The sequence below is a fragment of the Ovis aries genome, chromosome 5 (genome assembly GCF_016772045.2).
Source record: "Ovis aries strain OAR_USU_Benz2616 breed Rambouillet chromosome 5, ARS-UI_Ramb_v3.0, whole genome shotgun sequence".
Lineage (NCBI taxonomy): Eukaryota > Metazoa > Chordata > Mammalia > Artiodactyla > Bovidae > Ovis > Ovis aries.
In genome coordinates this window covers 7,936,013-7,953,108 of record NC_056058.1, presented here as the reverse complement: position 1 = coordinate 7,953,108, position 17,096 = coordinate 7,936,013, and the positions used below count along the sequence as shown (strand labels likewise).

The 17,096-nt window shown below is 44.4% G+C and overlaps 1 protein-coding gene across 1 annotated transcript; it reads left to right on the top strand.

Annotated features, from left to right (window-relative positions):
• The first annotated feature begins 3,258 nt into the window (after nucleotides 1-3,258).
• CASP14 (caspase 14) lies at nucleotides 3,259-11,676 on the top strand. Its single transcript, XM_004008465.5, has 7 exons — nucleotides 3,259-3,417; nucleotides 6,598-6,667; nucleotides 8,829-8,978; nucleotides 9,081-9,306; nucleotides 9,448-9,564; nucleotides 9,766-9,869; nucleotides 10,802-11,676. Exons 2-7 carry the CDS (start codon nucleotides 6,641-6,643, stop codon nucleotides 10,904-10,906), a joined length of 729 nt encoding a protein of 242 aa, XP_004008514.1. The 5' UTR covers nucleotides 3,259-3,417; nucleotides 6,598-6,640; the 3' UTR covers nucleotides 10,907-11,676.
• Nucleotides 11,677-17,096: the final 5,420 nt, after the last annotated feature.

The following is a 17,096-nucleotide window of genomic DNA, read 5'->3' as shown; positions in this document are numbered from 1 at the left end:
TAGTAAAAAGCCATTTAATTGTACACTTTAAATGGGTGAATTGTATGGATATATACACTATGTGAATTACCTTTTATTACAGCTGTTAACATAAAATAGGGCTTTACCCTAAATGAAATGTCAGGCAGAGAAAAGCATATACATATGACAGCCCTTATACATGGAATCTTAAAAATACCACAATAAAAAAGATGCAGACTCACAGATTTAGAGAAAAAACTAATGATTACTAGTGGGGAGAAAGCGAAAGCCGCTCAGTTGTGTCTGACTCTTTGCAACCCCATGGACTATACAGTCCATGGAATTCTCTAGGCCAGAATACTGGAGTGGGTAGCCTTTCCTTCTCCAGGGGATCTTCCCAACCCAAGGATGGAACCCAGGTCTCCCGAGCTGCAGGTGGATTCCTTACCAACTGAGCCACAAGGGAAGCCCAAGAATACTGGAATGGGTAGCCTATCCATTCTCCAGCCAATCTTCCTGACCCAGGAATCGAACCAGGGTCTCCTGCATTGCCAGCAAATTCTTTACCAACTGAGCTATCAGGGAAGCTCCTAGTGGGGAGAGGAGGTGGGCAATATAGTGATGAGGAAGGAAAGTACAAACTATTGGGTGTAAGACAGACTACAAGAATATACTATAGGGCTTCCCTGGTGGTCCAGTGATTAAGAATCTGCCTGCCAATGCAGGAGATACAGTTTCTTCCCCTGGTCCACGAAGATCCCACATGCCACAGAGCAACTAAGCCTATGTGCCGCAACAGCTGAGGCTGTGTTCTAGAGCACGGGAACCACAGCTACTGAAGCCAAGGCTACAAGAAGCCCTCAGACCCACAACCTGAGAGTAGCCCCCACTCATCACAACTAGAGAAAAAGCCCATGCAACAACAAAGACCCAGTACAGCCAAAAATAAAAATTAATTAATTAAAAGAATGGATTGTACAACACAGGGAATATAGCCAATATTTTGTAATAACTATAAATGGAGAGTAACCTTTCAGTTCAGTTCAGTTCAGTTCAGTCGCTCAGTCATGTCCGACTCTTTGCGACCCCATGAATCGCAGCACGCCAGGCCTCCCTGTTCATCACCATCTCCCGGAGTTCACTCAGACTCAACATCCATCAAGTCCATGAGGCCATCCAGCCCTCTCATCCTCGGTCGTCCCCTTCTCCTCCTGCCCCCAATCCCTCCCAGCATCAGAGTCTTTTCCAATGAGCCAACTCTTCGCATGAGGTGGCCAAAGTACTGAAGCTTCAGCTTTAGCATCATTCCCTCCAAAAGAAATCCCAGGGCTGATCTCCTTCAGAATGGACTGGTTGGATCTCCTTGCAGTCTAAGGGACTCTCAAGAGTCTTCTCCAACACCACAGTTCAAACGCATCAATTCTTCGGTGCTCAGCCTTCTTCACAGTCCAACTCTCACATCCATACATGACCATAGGAAAAACCATAGCCTTGACTAGACGGACCTTAGTCGGCAAAGTAATGTCTCTGCTTTTGAATATGCTGTCTAGGTTGGTCATAACTTTTCTTCCAAGGAGTAAGCATCTTTTAATTTCATGACTGCAGTCACGATCTGCAGTGATTTTGGAGCCCCCCAAAATAAAGTCTGACACTGTTTCTACTGTTTCCCCATCTATTTCCCATGACGTGATGGGATCAGATGCCATGATCTTCATTTTCTGAATGTTGAGCTTTAAGCCAACTTTTTCACTCTCCTCTTTCACTTTCATCAAGAGGTTTTTAGCTCCTCTTCACTTTCTGCCATTAAGAGTGGTGTCATCTGCATATCTGAGGTTATTGAGATTTCTCCCGGCAATCTTGATTCCAGCTTGTGTTTCTTCCAGTCCAGCGCTTCTCATGATGTACTCTGCATAGAAGTTGAATAAGCAGGGTGACAATATACAGCCTTAACGTACTCCTTCTCCTATTTGGAACCAGTCTGTTGTTCCATGTCCAGTTCTAACTGTTGCTTCCTGACCTGCATACAGATCTCTCAAGAGGCAGGTTTAAAATCGTATTTTTAATTTAATTTTTTAAATAAAAGTAAATTGAATTGAACTGAAAAGTGAAATAAAATTAAAGCTGAAAAAGGATAGAAGAGGAAGGACATAACAGAGCCAAACACCCATGGAACAATGATTTCAAAGGTTAACTGACACCCCCTGGCTAAGGAGGCTGAGGCAGAGCATCCAAATTAGCCAGGGCTTTGATGCCATCCCAACCACAAAGCACCCCCAAGATTCCAGCTCATCCAGCTTTCAAGTCCATCATCCCCATCATTGCATCTCTTCCATCCCTTCCACATTTGACTGTGCAGATAATGCCAACTTCACATGTTTACTATCGCCTGCAGTCCTCAGCAGCCCAAAGAGATCAGCACTGTTCCTCCCATGAAGCAACTGAGTCTCAGAGGTGACATGACTGCCCAACAACTCACTGGCAAAATTGGTATTAAAATTCAAGAGGATTTATTTATATTTTAAAACAAAACATTTAAATGTACATATTTTATTGAAAATATTTTAACTAATTAAAATTGCTGTTTATTTTTAAATAACTAAATAAAAGAATACACTGTACAACATGGGGAATATAGCCAATATTTTATAATAACCATAAATGGAAAGTAACCTTTAAAATCATATTAAAAATAATGTTTTAATTAAAAGTAAATTGAATTGATTTTAAAAGTAAAATAAAATTAAAGCTGAAAAAGAATAGAGGAAGGAGGTCATGGGGAAGAGGAAAGAGAGACTGAATCAACTGTGAAGTGTCCATCCAGGGGGCTGGACCAAACCCTCTGGGGCTGGACCCTCTTGGATTTGAATACCAACTGTGCCAATTAGTGGTCGGGCAGTCATTTCACCTCTGAGTCTCAGTTGCGTCATGGGAGCAACAGTGCTGATTTCCTAGGACTGTTGAGGACTGGAGGAGTTAAGAAACATGTGAAGTTGGCATTATCTGCACGGTCAAATGTGGAAGGGATAGAAGAGGTGTAAGAATGACAATGATGAGCTGGAATCTGGGAGGTGCTTGGTGGTTGGGATGGCATCAAAGCCCTGGCTAATTTGGATGCTCTGCCTCAGCCTCCTTAGCCAGGGGGTGTCAGCGAAGCTTTGCCATCACTCGTTCCATGGGCGTTTGGTTCTGTTTCCTCACCGAGGTTGTGTCAAGGGTGTGTCCCTCCTGTCATGAGGTTTCTTGAGCAACAGAAAGCTTGCCAGCAATAAAGGCCCAGACAGCTGTGCTGCCCAGCTCATCGGCAGGCCTCTCAGGAGACACCTTAAAAGATCCCAGGCTGGCAGCCCTTTCTCCAAGGTCAGCACGTGCAGCCTGACCCCTCCTCAGTGCCCTGACGTGTTGGCAGCTAGGAGGGTGGTGAGAGAGCCTGAATTTGAGAAGCTGCTTCCAGAGTCAGTAAGTGATATTAAATGTCTGTGTGTCTGTCTGTCTGTCTGTCTGTGTCCCTCTCTGTCTCTCTCTGTGTACGTATGTCTGTGTGTCTGTCTCTTTCTCTGTATATGTGCGTTTGTGTGTGTGTATGTGTGTCTGTCTGTCTCTCTCTCTCTGTGTAGGTATGTGTGTCTGTCTGTCTGTCTCTCTCTCTGTGTATGCATATTTGTCTCTGTCTGTGTGTGTGTATGTGTGTGTGTCTGTCTGTCTCTCTCTGTGTGTATGCGTGTTTGTCTGTCTCTGTCTCTGTGTGTCTGTCTATCTGCGTCCCTCTCTGTCTCTCTCTGTGTATGTATGTGTGTGTGTCTATCTGTCTCTATCTGTGTGTGTGTGTATGTGTGTGTGTCTGTCTGTCTCTCTGTGTATGCGTGTTTGTCTGTCTCTGTCTCTGTGTGTGTGTATGTGTGTGTGTGTCTGTCTGTCTCTCTCTGTGTATGTATGTGAGTGTGTGTTTGTCTGTCTACCTCTCTCTGTCTCTCCCCTCTCCCCCTTAGTCCCCTACTTCCTCCTCTCTTTTCCCTCTCCCTGCATGAGTGGGTGCTCAGTCCAGTTTGGGCAGAACTGAAGGAATGTCCATCCAGTTACACATCCATGATTCTTTCTTTCTTTTGTTCATTTATTTGTTTACTCAACAAATTCTCCCTGACACCAGCTCTGTGCCCATTCCCACACTGGTGACCCTGCTGGAGACAGAGACAAAGAGGTCAGGCTATCAGTTCTAAAAATGGAGCTGCTCGTTCAGTCGCTAGAATAAGAATCAAAAGCTGGAACGTAAGTGTAGACTGGCAGAGCTGTGGGAGCCCAGAGGAGGGAGAGGCAATTTCCAGTGGGTCAACAGGGATCCTAAAACCCACTTTGCAGTGCCATTGCTATAAAGCATCTATCATTTCTAGGTCCTCTTCAGACAGGAAAACTGTCTCAGAGAAGAGAGTGAGATGCTCAAGGGCACACGGCTGGGAAGGGGCCAAGGCAGGACTTAATTCTAGGTTAAGCTTCCTTCCGCTTTCTCTCTCAAAGTGTTGAATTCCTCTTTCCTCACAGCACTGGCTCCAGTGTGTGTGTGTGTGTGTGTGTGTGTGTGTGTGTGTGTGTGTGTTTCTAACAGATGGGTAGAGATTTAATGCTCATTTATAGAGCTCATTTATAGAGCATTAAATTATAGAGCTCTATCACAGACTAGAGCTACCTTAGGGCAGGGATCATGTCTGTCTTATACAGTGTATTCCCAGTGCCCAGCACATAATGGACACCCAGAAAGTATTTGCTGGATAGGTAGATCCATGGGTGATTGGGTGGAGAAGTAGACGGATGGATAGATGAGTGGATGAATGAATGAATGGGCAGGTGTTGGATGGACTAATGAATGAATGGATGGATGGATCTGTGGAGGGATGGATAAATGAATGAGCAGATGAGTGAATGGCTGGTTGGATGGACAGATGTGTGAGTGGATGGATAAAAGGTGGGGGGAAGTCATAGCAGACCTGATGCCCCCAAGATTGGCAGAGCAGGGTCTTAACTAGTAAAAAGCATTCAAGATTGAGGACAAAATGTAACAAAAAGTAAAGAAATGGGGAAATGCCAAGACTATGGAAACAGTCATTCTATCCAGAAAAAGAATCAGAGATGAGAATGAAGAACTTGGACAGATGTTCAGGCTCAAGGCAGAGGGAGGAAGGTAAATTGATCTATTCAGATTTGAAGACCTTCTGGGACAGTTTCAAAATTGTATTCCCCACTTTGATGACATCCTCATTTTTTTTTCTTCCAGTTTTATTGAGATACAATTGACATACAACACTGAATAAGTTTAGGGGATACAGCATAATGATTTGATTTACATACACCATGAAATGATTATCATGATAAGTTTAGTGAACATCCATCATCCCATATGGATACAGAATTAAAGAAATAGGAAAATATTTTTCTTGTGATAAGAACTCAGATTTACTGTCTTAACTTTCATGAATAGCATACAGCAATGTTGATTATATTACCATCTTGTACACTACATCCCTAATACCTATTTATGTTATAACTAGCAAAGTCATACGTTTTGACTTCCCTCATCCAATTCCCCTCCCCCCTCCACCTCTGATAACCACAAATCTAATCTCTTTTTTATTAATTCATTTCTGAGAATAATTGACCTAACACACTGTTAGTTTCTGTTACACAGCACAGTGGTTTGATATTTCTCTACATCTCAAACTGATTGCCACAATATCTAATTACAATGTGTCACCATACAACGCTATCAAGTTATTGACTATATTCCCCACACTGTACATTTCTTACCCACGACTCATTTACTTGGTAACTAGGAATTTGTACCTCTTAATCTTCTTTACCTATTCCTCTCATCACCCCCATCCTCCTCCCCTCTGGAAACACACCTGTTTATTTTCTGTATCTATAGCTCTGCTTATGTTTTGTTATGTTTCTTCATTTGCTTTGGGTTTTTTTTTTTCCTTTTTGATTCCACATATAAGTGAAATCATACAGCATTTGTCTTCCTCTGTCTGATTTTATTCACTTAGCATAATGCCTTCTAGGTCCATCCATGTTGTCGCAAATGACGAGATTTCATTCTTTTTATGGCCGAATAATACTCCATCACTTATATAAGTATCTTCTTCATCCATTCACCTACCATGAGCATGTCGGTTGTTTCCATATCTCGGCATTTGTAAACAATGCTGTAATGAACATTGTCGTTGTTGTTCAGTTGCTCAGTTATTCCAACTCTGTAAGCCCATGGATTGTAGCCACCAGGCTCCTCTGTCCATGGGATTTCCCAGGCAAGAATACTGGAGTGGGTTGTCATTTCCTTCTCCAGGGGATCTTCCCTACTCAGGGATCAAACCTGTGTCTCTTACATCTGCTGCAATGGCGGGCAGGTTCTTTACTGTTGAGCCACCTGGGAAGCAGTGAATGAGAATCACCAGAGTATCACACTAGACAGGACACACTTCATGGACTGTCATCTCTTGCCCCAAGTCTCAACATGAACCAAGTCCCCAACCACTGGGATCCTGTTCAGTCTCAAAAACACAAATAGACAACCTAGTCTGTCCCCTGAGCCCCTCTGTCTTCCTTTGGAGACCTTTAACCTATCTTCTCTTGTCCCTTTTCCCTTAGGATCAGACAAGGGTGGTGAGATTTGGACTCAGAATCAAAAGAGATGAGCAGTCCTCAGCCTTTGGAAGAGGTAGGCTGGGTGCAGGCTGAGGGAGAGAGGTGGGAGCATCTGGGGAGAGGGGAAGAGAGGAACTTAATGTCTGAGACACTAGAGGGGGTGAAAAACCATGACGTGGATTCAGAACTCAGGTGCTTTGTGGTCATTCAGTTGGAGAAAAAGACTCAGCAATGGAACTGAAGTTGTGGCAACTGGGAAAAGAAGGAGGCACCCTGGCTACCTTTGTCTCGATGATAAAATTCTTATAATTATGGTACTCAGTATCCTGCTTCTCTTTTTTTTTATAACTATTTACATATTTTTGGATGAACTGGGTCTTAATGAGAGCACAAAGGATCATCACTGCAGCTGGAGGGCTTCTCTCCAGATGCGGCACACAGGTTTATTGCCCTGAGGCATGTGGAATCTTAGTTCCTGGACCAGGAATCGAACCCGTGTCTCCTGCATTGGAAGCCAGATTCTTAACCACTGAACCACCAGGGAAGTCTCACACTGCCTTTCTTCTAAAAAAAAAAAGAAATTTTGGCCCCAATATTCTTCCTCTGATAGGACGAGATAGAATCTCAGATTTAGCTTCATAAAGTCTGAGACCTCTGCAAGTGAGAAGGTAATGCTCAGAATACTCTTAGGAATGATGGAGAGACAAAGCTATCAAATGTGACAACTGGAAGAGACCCTCAAAATTCGCCCCCTTACACATAGTCATTGTCTCTATTTGGAAGTGTGTCAATCACTCAGTCATGCCCGACTCTTTTCAACCCCAGGGGCTGTAGCTCACCAGGTTCCTCTGTCTAGTGAATTCTCCAGGCAAGAATACTGGAGTGGGTTGCCATTCCCTTCTCCAGGGGTTCTTCCCAACCCAGGGATTGAACCCAAGTCTCCCATATTGCAGGCAGATTCTGTACATATGAACCACCAGGGAAGCCCCTATATTTGGAAACTGAGATTCAAATAGGAGCAGTGTTTCAATGCCATTCTCCCAAATCATCCCACCCTCGCCCTCTCCCACAGAGTCCAAAAGACTGTTCTATACATCTGTGTCTCTTTTGCTGTCTCGCATACAGGGTTATCGTTACCATCTTTCTAAATTCCATATATATGCGTCAGTATATTGTATTGGTGTTTTTCTTTCTGGCTTGCTTTACTCTGTATAATAGGCTCCAGTTTCATCCACCTCATTAGAACTGATTAAAATGTATCCTTTTTAATGGCTGAGTAATACTCCATTGTGTATATGTATCACAGCTTTCTTATCCATTCATCTGCTGATGGACATCTAGGTTGCTTCCATGTCCTGGCTATTATAAACAGTGCTGCGATGAACATTGGGGTACACAGGCCTCTTTCAATTCTGGTTTCCTCAGTGTGTATGCCCAGCTGTATCATATATGAAATGAATAGCCAGTCCAGGTTCGATGCATGATACTGGATGCTTGGGGCTGGTGCACTGAGACAACCCAGAGGGATGGTATGGGGAGGGAGGAGGGAGGGGGGTTCAGGATGGGGAACACGTGTATACCTGTGGTGGATTCATGATGCTGTATGGCAAAACCAATACAACATTGTAAAGTAATTAACCTCCAATTAAAATAAATAAATTTATATTTTTTAATTTAAAAAAAATAGGAGCAGTGACTTACTCAAGTTCACACTGGACTCCAGGTTGAATTGCCAGATTTGGCAAATAAAAATAAAGGATGCCCAATCAAATTTTAATTTCACATCAACAATAAATAACCTTTCAGTATAAATATACTCCATGCAGTATTGAGGACATACTTATTCTTCAAAGTGTTAGTCGCTCAGTCATGTCCAACTCTTTGGACCCCATGGACTGTAGCCTACCAGGCTCCTCTGTCCATGGGATTCTCCAAGCAAGAATACTGAAGTGGGCCGCCATTCCCTTCTCCAGGGGATCTTCCCAACCCTGAGATCAAACCTGGGTCTCCCCACATTGCAGGCAGATTCACCATCTGAGCCCTTTATTCTTTAAAGGGCTTTATTCTTTAAAAGTTGGGTTTTGTTGTTGTTGTTTTTTTTCATTTGAGTCTTGAGTATACCTTGGCATCCTATATTCTACTCAGCAACCCTACCCCCAGGCACCTTGGGACCACATCTGCTTTCTCCTCCCCTTCCATACCCCTTTGATAATTTCTGTCGTCTCTTGGCCCAGGAGACATACGACATGTCAGGGGCCCGCCTGGCCCTGACACTGTGTGTCACCAAAGCCCGAGAAGGTTCCGAGGCAGATCTGGATGCCCTGGAGCGCATGTTCCAGCATCTGGGGTTTGAGAGCACCATGAAGAGAGACCCTACTGCCCAGGTATTGTGCTGCCAGCTCCAGCCCAGCAGGGGAGGGGTGGGGGCTGAAGGAGAAGGTGGATTCCAGGGTCACCCCTGAGTCTGGCCATTCCTCTCACTCCAGCAATTTCAGGAAGAGTTGGAAAAATTCCAACAGGCCATCGACGCCCGAGAAGACTTTGTCAGCTGTGCCTTCGTGGTTCTCATGGCACACGGATTAGAAGGGCGCCTCAAAGGGGAGGATGAGAGGATGGTCGAGCTGGAGGACCTCTTCCAGGCTCTGAACAACAAGAACTGCCGGGCCCTGAGAGCCAAGCCTAAGGTGTACATCGTGCAGGCTTGTCGAGGAGGTGGGGCCAACAGCCAAGGACACAGAGCCCCTCCCTCCCAGATCCAAAACCCCTCCGAGCCTTGGGTTTCCCATCTGTCTTATGACCTTCTTTTTTCTTCTCCTTCTTTCTGATTTTGCCTTTTCCTTCTTGATGTTTCAGAACAAAGGGACCCTGGTGAACCAGTCACTGGAGGGCATCTTGTGATGATCACAGAAGAAAGTCCTGAAACCATCCCAACGCACACAGACACCCTCCACGTCTTCTCCACCATAGAGGGTATGAGCTTCCAGCTGACCCAGTGTGGCCTGCTTCTCCACCTCACCTGCCACTCCTGACCCTTGAGACTCCCCTCCAGGACTCACCATTGTCCAAGGCATTTTGTAGCATATGTGTGTGCAGGTGCACGCACACACACACACACACACAGTCACCCACCCCCACTGAGCTCCCCTGAGCCCACTTATCTGGAATTCCCAGGGTACATTGCCTACAGACATGACCAGGAGGGCTCCTACTTCATCCAGACTCTGGTTGATGTGTTCATCAATAAGAAAGGACCCATCCTGGAGCTTCTGACAGAGGTGAGTTGGGAGAAGGTACCTTGGAACCCCCACCCAGCTTAATCAGGGAGCATGCAGAATGGGCTGTATGTGCGTGCCCAGTCACTCGGTCATGTTCGACTCTTTGTGACCCCATAGACTATAGCCTGCAAGGCTCCTCTATCCATGGGATTTCCCAGGCAAGAATACTGGAGTGGGTTGCCATTTCCTCCTCCAGGGGATCTTCCTGACCCAGGATCCTTTGCGCCTCCAGCACTGGCAGGCATGTTCTTTACCAACTGCACCCCCTGGAAGCACAGCAGGCTCAGCCTCTTCCAAACCTTTCTGCATGTTCCCCCTCCCTTGCCTCCTGCTGCAAGGCCAACCTGGGTCCCAACACAGAAACTAGAACACCCATCTCCCAGAAGTGACTTTCCCTAAAGCAAGGAATTCCAAAGCTTACAGTATGTGAGATAATTTAGATGAAATATGGATAAATTTCTGTCAACAAGCCCCTTAGGTTTAACTCATTTTTGGACGTTCTGATGGGTATGTGTTATTTTGGCAGATTAGAAAGAACATATAACGAGAATGTGCAGCCAGTGATTCCACAGAAATTATGGTGTGAAAGAGTTAGTTGCTCAGTCCTACCCAACTCCTTGCGACCTCATGGACTGTAGGCCCCCAGGCTCCTCTGTCTGTGGAATTCTCCAGGCAAGAATACTGGAGTGGGTGGACATTTCTTTCTCCAGGGGATCTTCCTGACACAGGGATGGAACCTGGCTCTCCTGCACTGAAGGCAGATTCTTTACCTTCCGAGCCACTAGGAAAGCCCAATTATAGTGTAGGATGAGACAGTAAAGGTCTCCCACTTTAGGACATGGAGACTCACCTGCCCTAACTTTCTCCCAATAAGCCCATTACCTGACTCCCCCAAAAGCCCAGCCCCAAGCTGACCATTCCTCTTGCTGCAGGTGACCCGGCGGATGGCAGAAGCAGAGATGGTTCAAGAAGGGGAACCAAAGAAAGTGAACCCTGAAATCCAAAGCACTCTTCGGAAACGACTCTATCTGCAGTAGAAGTAGAAGGGGGGGTGTGGGGCTCTCTTTCAGGTGCCCTCTCTGCCCCCACAGAGATTTAAAGACAGCTCTCACCACTTCTCCAAAATCTTCTCTTCCCAAAGCTAAATGGTGCCCAGCTCTTCACCCTTCATGAGGGCCCTCCTTCAATCTATCCCCATCCTTCTTAGGGCAAACCAGCTAAAACTGAACACAAAGCATGGTGATAACATTAACATCACCTCCCTTGGGGTGGACTCTCCACCTCTATTAATACACCTAAAAAGACTTTCAATTATCCCACTCTCTATTCCTATGCTCTGATGAAGCCCTCTTCTTTCTGCCATGAATCATACCCATACAAATGTAACCAGATAAAACGCAAGATTTTCCGCTGTTAAACCATGCCCATTCATCACCTCCCATCCCAATCAAAACTTCACTGGCTCTGGAATTTCACGTGGAGTTATAACCTCCTCCTCCTGGCAATTGCATCCATTCCCATCTCCCACAGATTTCCTCTCAACCTCTGGAAATTCAGTAAAGCAAGAGTTGTTCTGTCTCCAAGACCCCTCTTCTTTGGCCAACAAGCAGGTGCCTTGACGCCATCCACCTCATGGGTTCTCTCTGGTTTACGGAGCTGCTTCCTCCTTTTCTGAAGCCCTTCCTCCTGACTAATGCCACTCCATCCACTGCTCTGAATTCTGACGTGTGTCTGAGACAATCCATCCATTTACCCATTCTCAGAGTTTTGACTCTCTTTAAAAAAATAAATTTTGTTTTTAATTGGAGGATAATTGCTATACTATGTTGTGTTTTTTCTGCCGTACAACAACGTGAATCAGCCATAAATAGAATATATCCCCTCCCGCTTGAACCTCTCTCCCACCCCACCCCATCCCACTCAACCAGGTGGTCACAGAGCACTAGGATGAGTTCCTTGTGTCACAGAGCAACTTCCCACTAGTCAACTTCCAACCACTTGAAATCATAGCATGTTGGAGCTATAGAAAAACCCCTAGTGTCACCCTGTTACTTTTCAGAGAAGGTTATAGAGGACTAGAGAGGCTAAATCTCTCCTCAAATACCACACAGTAAGCCAGTGGCAGGGTCAAGGTCTGGCTTCCAGGCTAGCCCCACTTCCACTACCTGCTAAATCTTCCCTTAGTGAGTGTGTGACTAGTCGCTCAGTCTGATCTGACTCTTTCTGACCCCATGGACTGTCATCCACAAGGCTCCTCGGTCCATGGCACTCTCCAGGCAAGAATACTGAAGAGGGTTGCCAAGCCCTCCTCCAGGGGATCTTCCCAACCTTCGGATCTAACCCAAGTCTCTTACATCTCCTGCACTGGCAGACAGGTTCTTTAGCACTAGCACCACCTGGGCAAGTTTACTTCCATGGGATTCTGACATTGGGTTGGAAGCTGGACCAGAGGCTCCCAAGTCTATGACAACTTTCTATCTATCTACAGCCCTGACCTTTCCCACCATGATAACCTGTGGTCATATCTGTCATCACTGAAAACTCATGGCTAACGAGGAATCATTTCTTCCTGGTCCATCCTCCAAGTGTTCCCTGGAACCATCAACCTCAAACCTCTGCAGTCATCTATGACACCCATCTTTCTTCATCCTTCATATGTCACCAGCCACCATATCCAGCCCAGCTTGACTTTGAAACATTCTCTTCCTTTCCTTGTCACTCTCTGGTTCCATCCCTCTCATGTCTGTATCTTTGCACCAGTTTCCTTCCTTGTCCCTATGCCCTCCCATCTCACTCCTCCTCTGACCTCCATATCATCTACAATCCTTGATCTCCCCAGAACACTAAAGAAGACACAATGGTGCCTCATTACACAGAGATCAAGGCTCAACTCCACACCCTGATTTCTCACACCTGTACAATCCCACTCCTATCAGCAATCATCTAAACTCATCTCCCACCTCCCCAACCATGCTCCAACAAGACTAATGTCTTACTCATCCCTGCATCTAAGCCTTTGCTCTTAACATTTCTCCAAACATGAGTGCCCTCTCGCTCTTGTTCATCCACTTTCCACCATCTCCCACCCCTACTTATTCCAGAAAGCCATTCTTTCCGGTTGATTCTGCTCTCTCACCCAGGATGAGAAACAAATTACAGTTTTTCCAGGGTGGGGAATAAGTCTTTGCTCAACACAATGGATGTTCAGTAAATAGTTGTCAAACTTTAAAAATCTGTTGGGTCTCCATTCCTACCCTGCAAATGGGTTCATCAGTACTATTTTTCTAGATTTCATATAATATGCATTAATGGGTGATATTCGTTTTTCTCTTTCTGGCTTATTTCACTTATAACAGGCTCTCGGTTCATCCACTTCGCTGCAACTGTCTCATATTCACTCCTTTTATGGTAGAGTTATATCTCATATATGTACCACAACTTCTTTATGCATTCATCTCTTGATGGACATCTAGATTGCTTCCATATTCTGACTTCTGTAAATAGTGCTGCAATGGACATTGTGGTAGATGTGTCTTTTTGAATAATTAAATAAAAGAATACATTGGAATCTTTGCTCTGTACTTAAACAGTGAGACTGATGAGATAGGCATTGTGTGTTTGATTTCTTTTCTCTGATAGCCAGCTGTCTCCCAGTGTGTCTATCATGCACAGAGAATAATGAGCCTCATTCCTTTCGTATAAGCAGATGTGCTAGGAATGGGAAAGTTACAGGGCACACTTCCATGCCATATTTTACATGACAGTTCCAGCTCCAGAATGTTCCCAAGGAAGTATCCAGACACAGAACTGTAGCTTTTCAGAACCCTGAGGGATCTTGTAGATCAACTAGTTCTGGGATCACAGATATTTAGCAAGCGTGCCACCTCTCTCTACGTTGGTGCCCATGGCAGACATGACTAATCAATTGCACTTTCTGGGGACTTCCCTGACAGTTCAGTGGTTAAGAATCCTCCTTCCCAAGAGGGAAAGATGAACGGAGCAAGTAGCATGGAAGCATATACACTACTGTATGTAAAACAGATAGCCAATGGAAACATGCCATATGATCCAGGGAGCTCCAACTGGGGCTCTGTAACAGCCTAGAGCATTGGGAAAGGGGGGACGGTGGGAGGGAGGTTCAAGATGGGAGGACATATGTATGCCTACAGCTAATTCATGTTGATATATGGCAGAAATGAAACCAGTATTGTAAAGCAGTTATCCTTAATAGCCAAAGCAATCTTGAGAAAGAAGAATGGAACTGGAGGAATCAACTTGCCTGACTTCAGGCTCTACTACAAAGCCACAGTCATCAAGACAGTATGGTACTGACACAAAGACAGACATATAGATCAATGGAACAAAATAGAAAGCCCAGAGATCAATCCACACACATATGGACACCTCATCTTTGACAAAGGAGGCAAGAATATACAATGGAGAAGAGACAATCTCTTTAACAAGTGGTGCTGGGAAAACTGGTCAACCACTTGTAAAAGAATGAAACTAGATCACTTTCTAACACCCCACACAAAAATAAACTCAAAATGGATTAAAGATCTAAATGTAAGACCAGAAACTATAAAACTCCTAGAGGAGAATATAGGCAAAACACTCTCCGACATAAATCACAGCAGGATCCTCTATGATCCACCTCCCAGAATATTGGAAATAAAAGCAAAAATAAACAAATGGGATCTAATTAAAATTAAAAGCTTCTGCACAACAAAGGAAAATATAAGCAAGGTGAAAAGACAGCCTTCTGAATGGGAGAAAATAATAGCAAATGAAGCAACTAACAAACAACTAATCTCAAAAATATACAAGCAACTTATACAGCTCAATTCCAGAAAAATAAACGACCCAATCAAAAAATGGGCCAAAGAACTAAATAGACATTTCTCCAAAGAAGACGTACGGATGGCTAACACATGAAAAGATGCTCAACATCACTCATTATTAGAGAAATGCAAATCAAAACCACAATGAGGTACCACTTCACACCAGTCAGAATGGCTGCGATCCAAAAATCTGCAAGCAATAAATGCTGGAGAGGGTGTGGAGAAAAGGGAACCCTCCTACACTGTTGGTGGGAATGCAAACTAGTACAGCCACTATGGAGAACAGTGTGGAGATTCCTTAAAAAATTGCAAATAGAACTGCCTTATGACCCAGCAATCCCACTGCTGGGCATACACACTGAGGAAACCAGAATTGAAAGAGACACATGTACCCCAATGTTCATCGCAGCACTGTTTATAATAGCCAGGACATGGAAACAACCTAGATGTCCATCAGCAGATGAATGGATAAGAAAGCTGTGGTACATATACACAATGGAGTATTACTCAGCCGTTAAAAAGAATTCATTTGAATCAGTTCTGATGAGATGGATGAAACTGGAGCCTATTATACAGAGTGAAGTAAGCCAGAAAGAAAAACACCAATATAGTATACTAACGCATATATATGGAATTTAGAAAGATGGCAATGACGACCCTGTATGCAGGACAGCAAAGGAGACACAGATGTGTATAACGGACTTTTGGACTCAGAGGGAGAGGGAGAGGGTGGGATGATTTGGGAGAATGGCATTGTAACAGGTATACTATCATGTAAGAATCGAATCGCCAGTCTATGTCTGATGCAGGATACAGCATGCTTGGGGCTGGTGCACGGTGATGACCCAGAGAGATGTTATGGGCAGGGAGGTGGGAAGGGGGTTCAAGTTTGGGAACGCATGTACACCCGTGGTGGATTCATGTCAATGTATGGCAAAACCAATACAGTATTGTAAAGTAAAATAAAGTAAAAATAAAAATTAAAAAAAAAAGAAAAAGAAAATAAACACTTTTTTTTCAAATCTATGAGAACAATAAAATAAGACATCCACCTTCCAAGCAGGGGCCTATGTTCAGTCTCTGATCAGGGAACCAGATCCCACATGCCACACGACTAAGACCTGATGCAGTCAAATAAGTAAATTTCTTTTAAAGTTTATCCACTTAATCATTTTGCAATTTTTGCAGTATATCATCACATCATATATCTTAAACTTCAGTTCAGTTCAGTTCAGTCACTCAGTCATGTCCAACACTTTGCAACCCCATGAATTGCAGTGCGCCAGGCCTCCCTGTCCATCACCAACTCCCAGAGTTTACTCAAACTCATGTCCATCGAGTTGGTGATGCCATCCAGGCATCTCATCCTCTGTTGTCTCCTTCTCCTCCTGCCCCCACTCCCTCCCAACATCAGAGTCTTTTCCAATGAATCAACTCTTCACATGAGGTGGAGCACAAAGTACTGGAGTTTCAGCTTTAGCATCAGTCCTTCCAAAGAACATCCAGGACCAATCTCCTTTAGGATGGACTGGTTGGATCTCCTTGCAGTCCAAGGGACTCTCAAGAATCTTCTCCAACACCACAGTTCAAAAGCATCAATTCTTCAGTGCTCAGCTTTCTTCACAGTCCAACTCTCACATCCATACATGACCACTGGAATACCTTGATAAACTGGAAAGTTATTTAATAATTTTTTTATTTTTAAAAATTGTATACAGTAGCAGAGGATGAGATGGTTAGATAGCATCACTGACTCAATAGACACAAACTTTATCTCCTGACAAATTGCAGGAGATAGTGGAGGACAAGGAAGCCTGGCATGCTGCAGTCCATGGGGTGGCAAAGAATTTGACACAATTTAGCTACTAAACAACAACATACACTGGCAAGGGAGGCATAAGGAATTGATCACCTAAGCCATTCTAAAGGCCTCCAGTTCAGCACAAGACACGAGAAAAGCAATGGGAGGTCTAGCTTTCAGAACTTGGGATACAAACTGGTCTGCTTTCATTCTAATTCGTTGGGTTATTCAGGGAGTAAAACATTTCAGCTGTTTATGAAGTTGTCGTCACAGATGATCAATTACAGGAAATGAGGTCATCCTCATGCTGGCCAATTAATTTAACCTCCTTGCCCACAGTCTACACCCATGCCCACAACTCATCCAATGTGAGCTTCTTACTCCCAACTGGCTTCCTATTACATTCTGACCATACGAGACACAAGAGAGAAACAGGAAGGAGGGGGAAGGACATGTGATTTGAATTCTCCTGTTGTTGTCCAGCTATATCAGCTCTTTCCAGTTTCCAATTCCTTTGACCCATATGTAAAACTGGCATCATCATGCCTCCCCCTAAATACACGAGGCCCAGCTGGTCAGCAACCC

Excerpts from the sequence above, each read along its gene's own strand:
- CASP14 (XM_004008465.5), top strand. The coding sequence starts at position 6,641 with ATGAGCAGTCCTCAGCCTTTGGAAGAG. Across the intron at positions 6,668-8,828 it reads GTCCTCAGCCTTTGGAAGAG|GAGACATACGACATGTCAGG; the intron begins GTAGGCTGGGTG and ends CTCTTGGCCCAG. Across the intron at positions 9,565-9,765 it reads CGTCTTCTCCACCATAGAGG|GGTACATTGCCTACAGACAT; the intron begins GTATGAGCTTCC and ends TGGAATTCCCAG.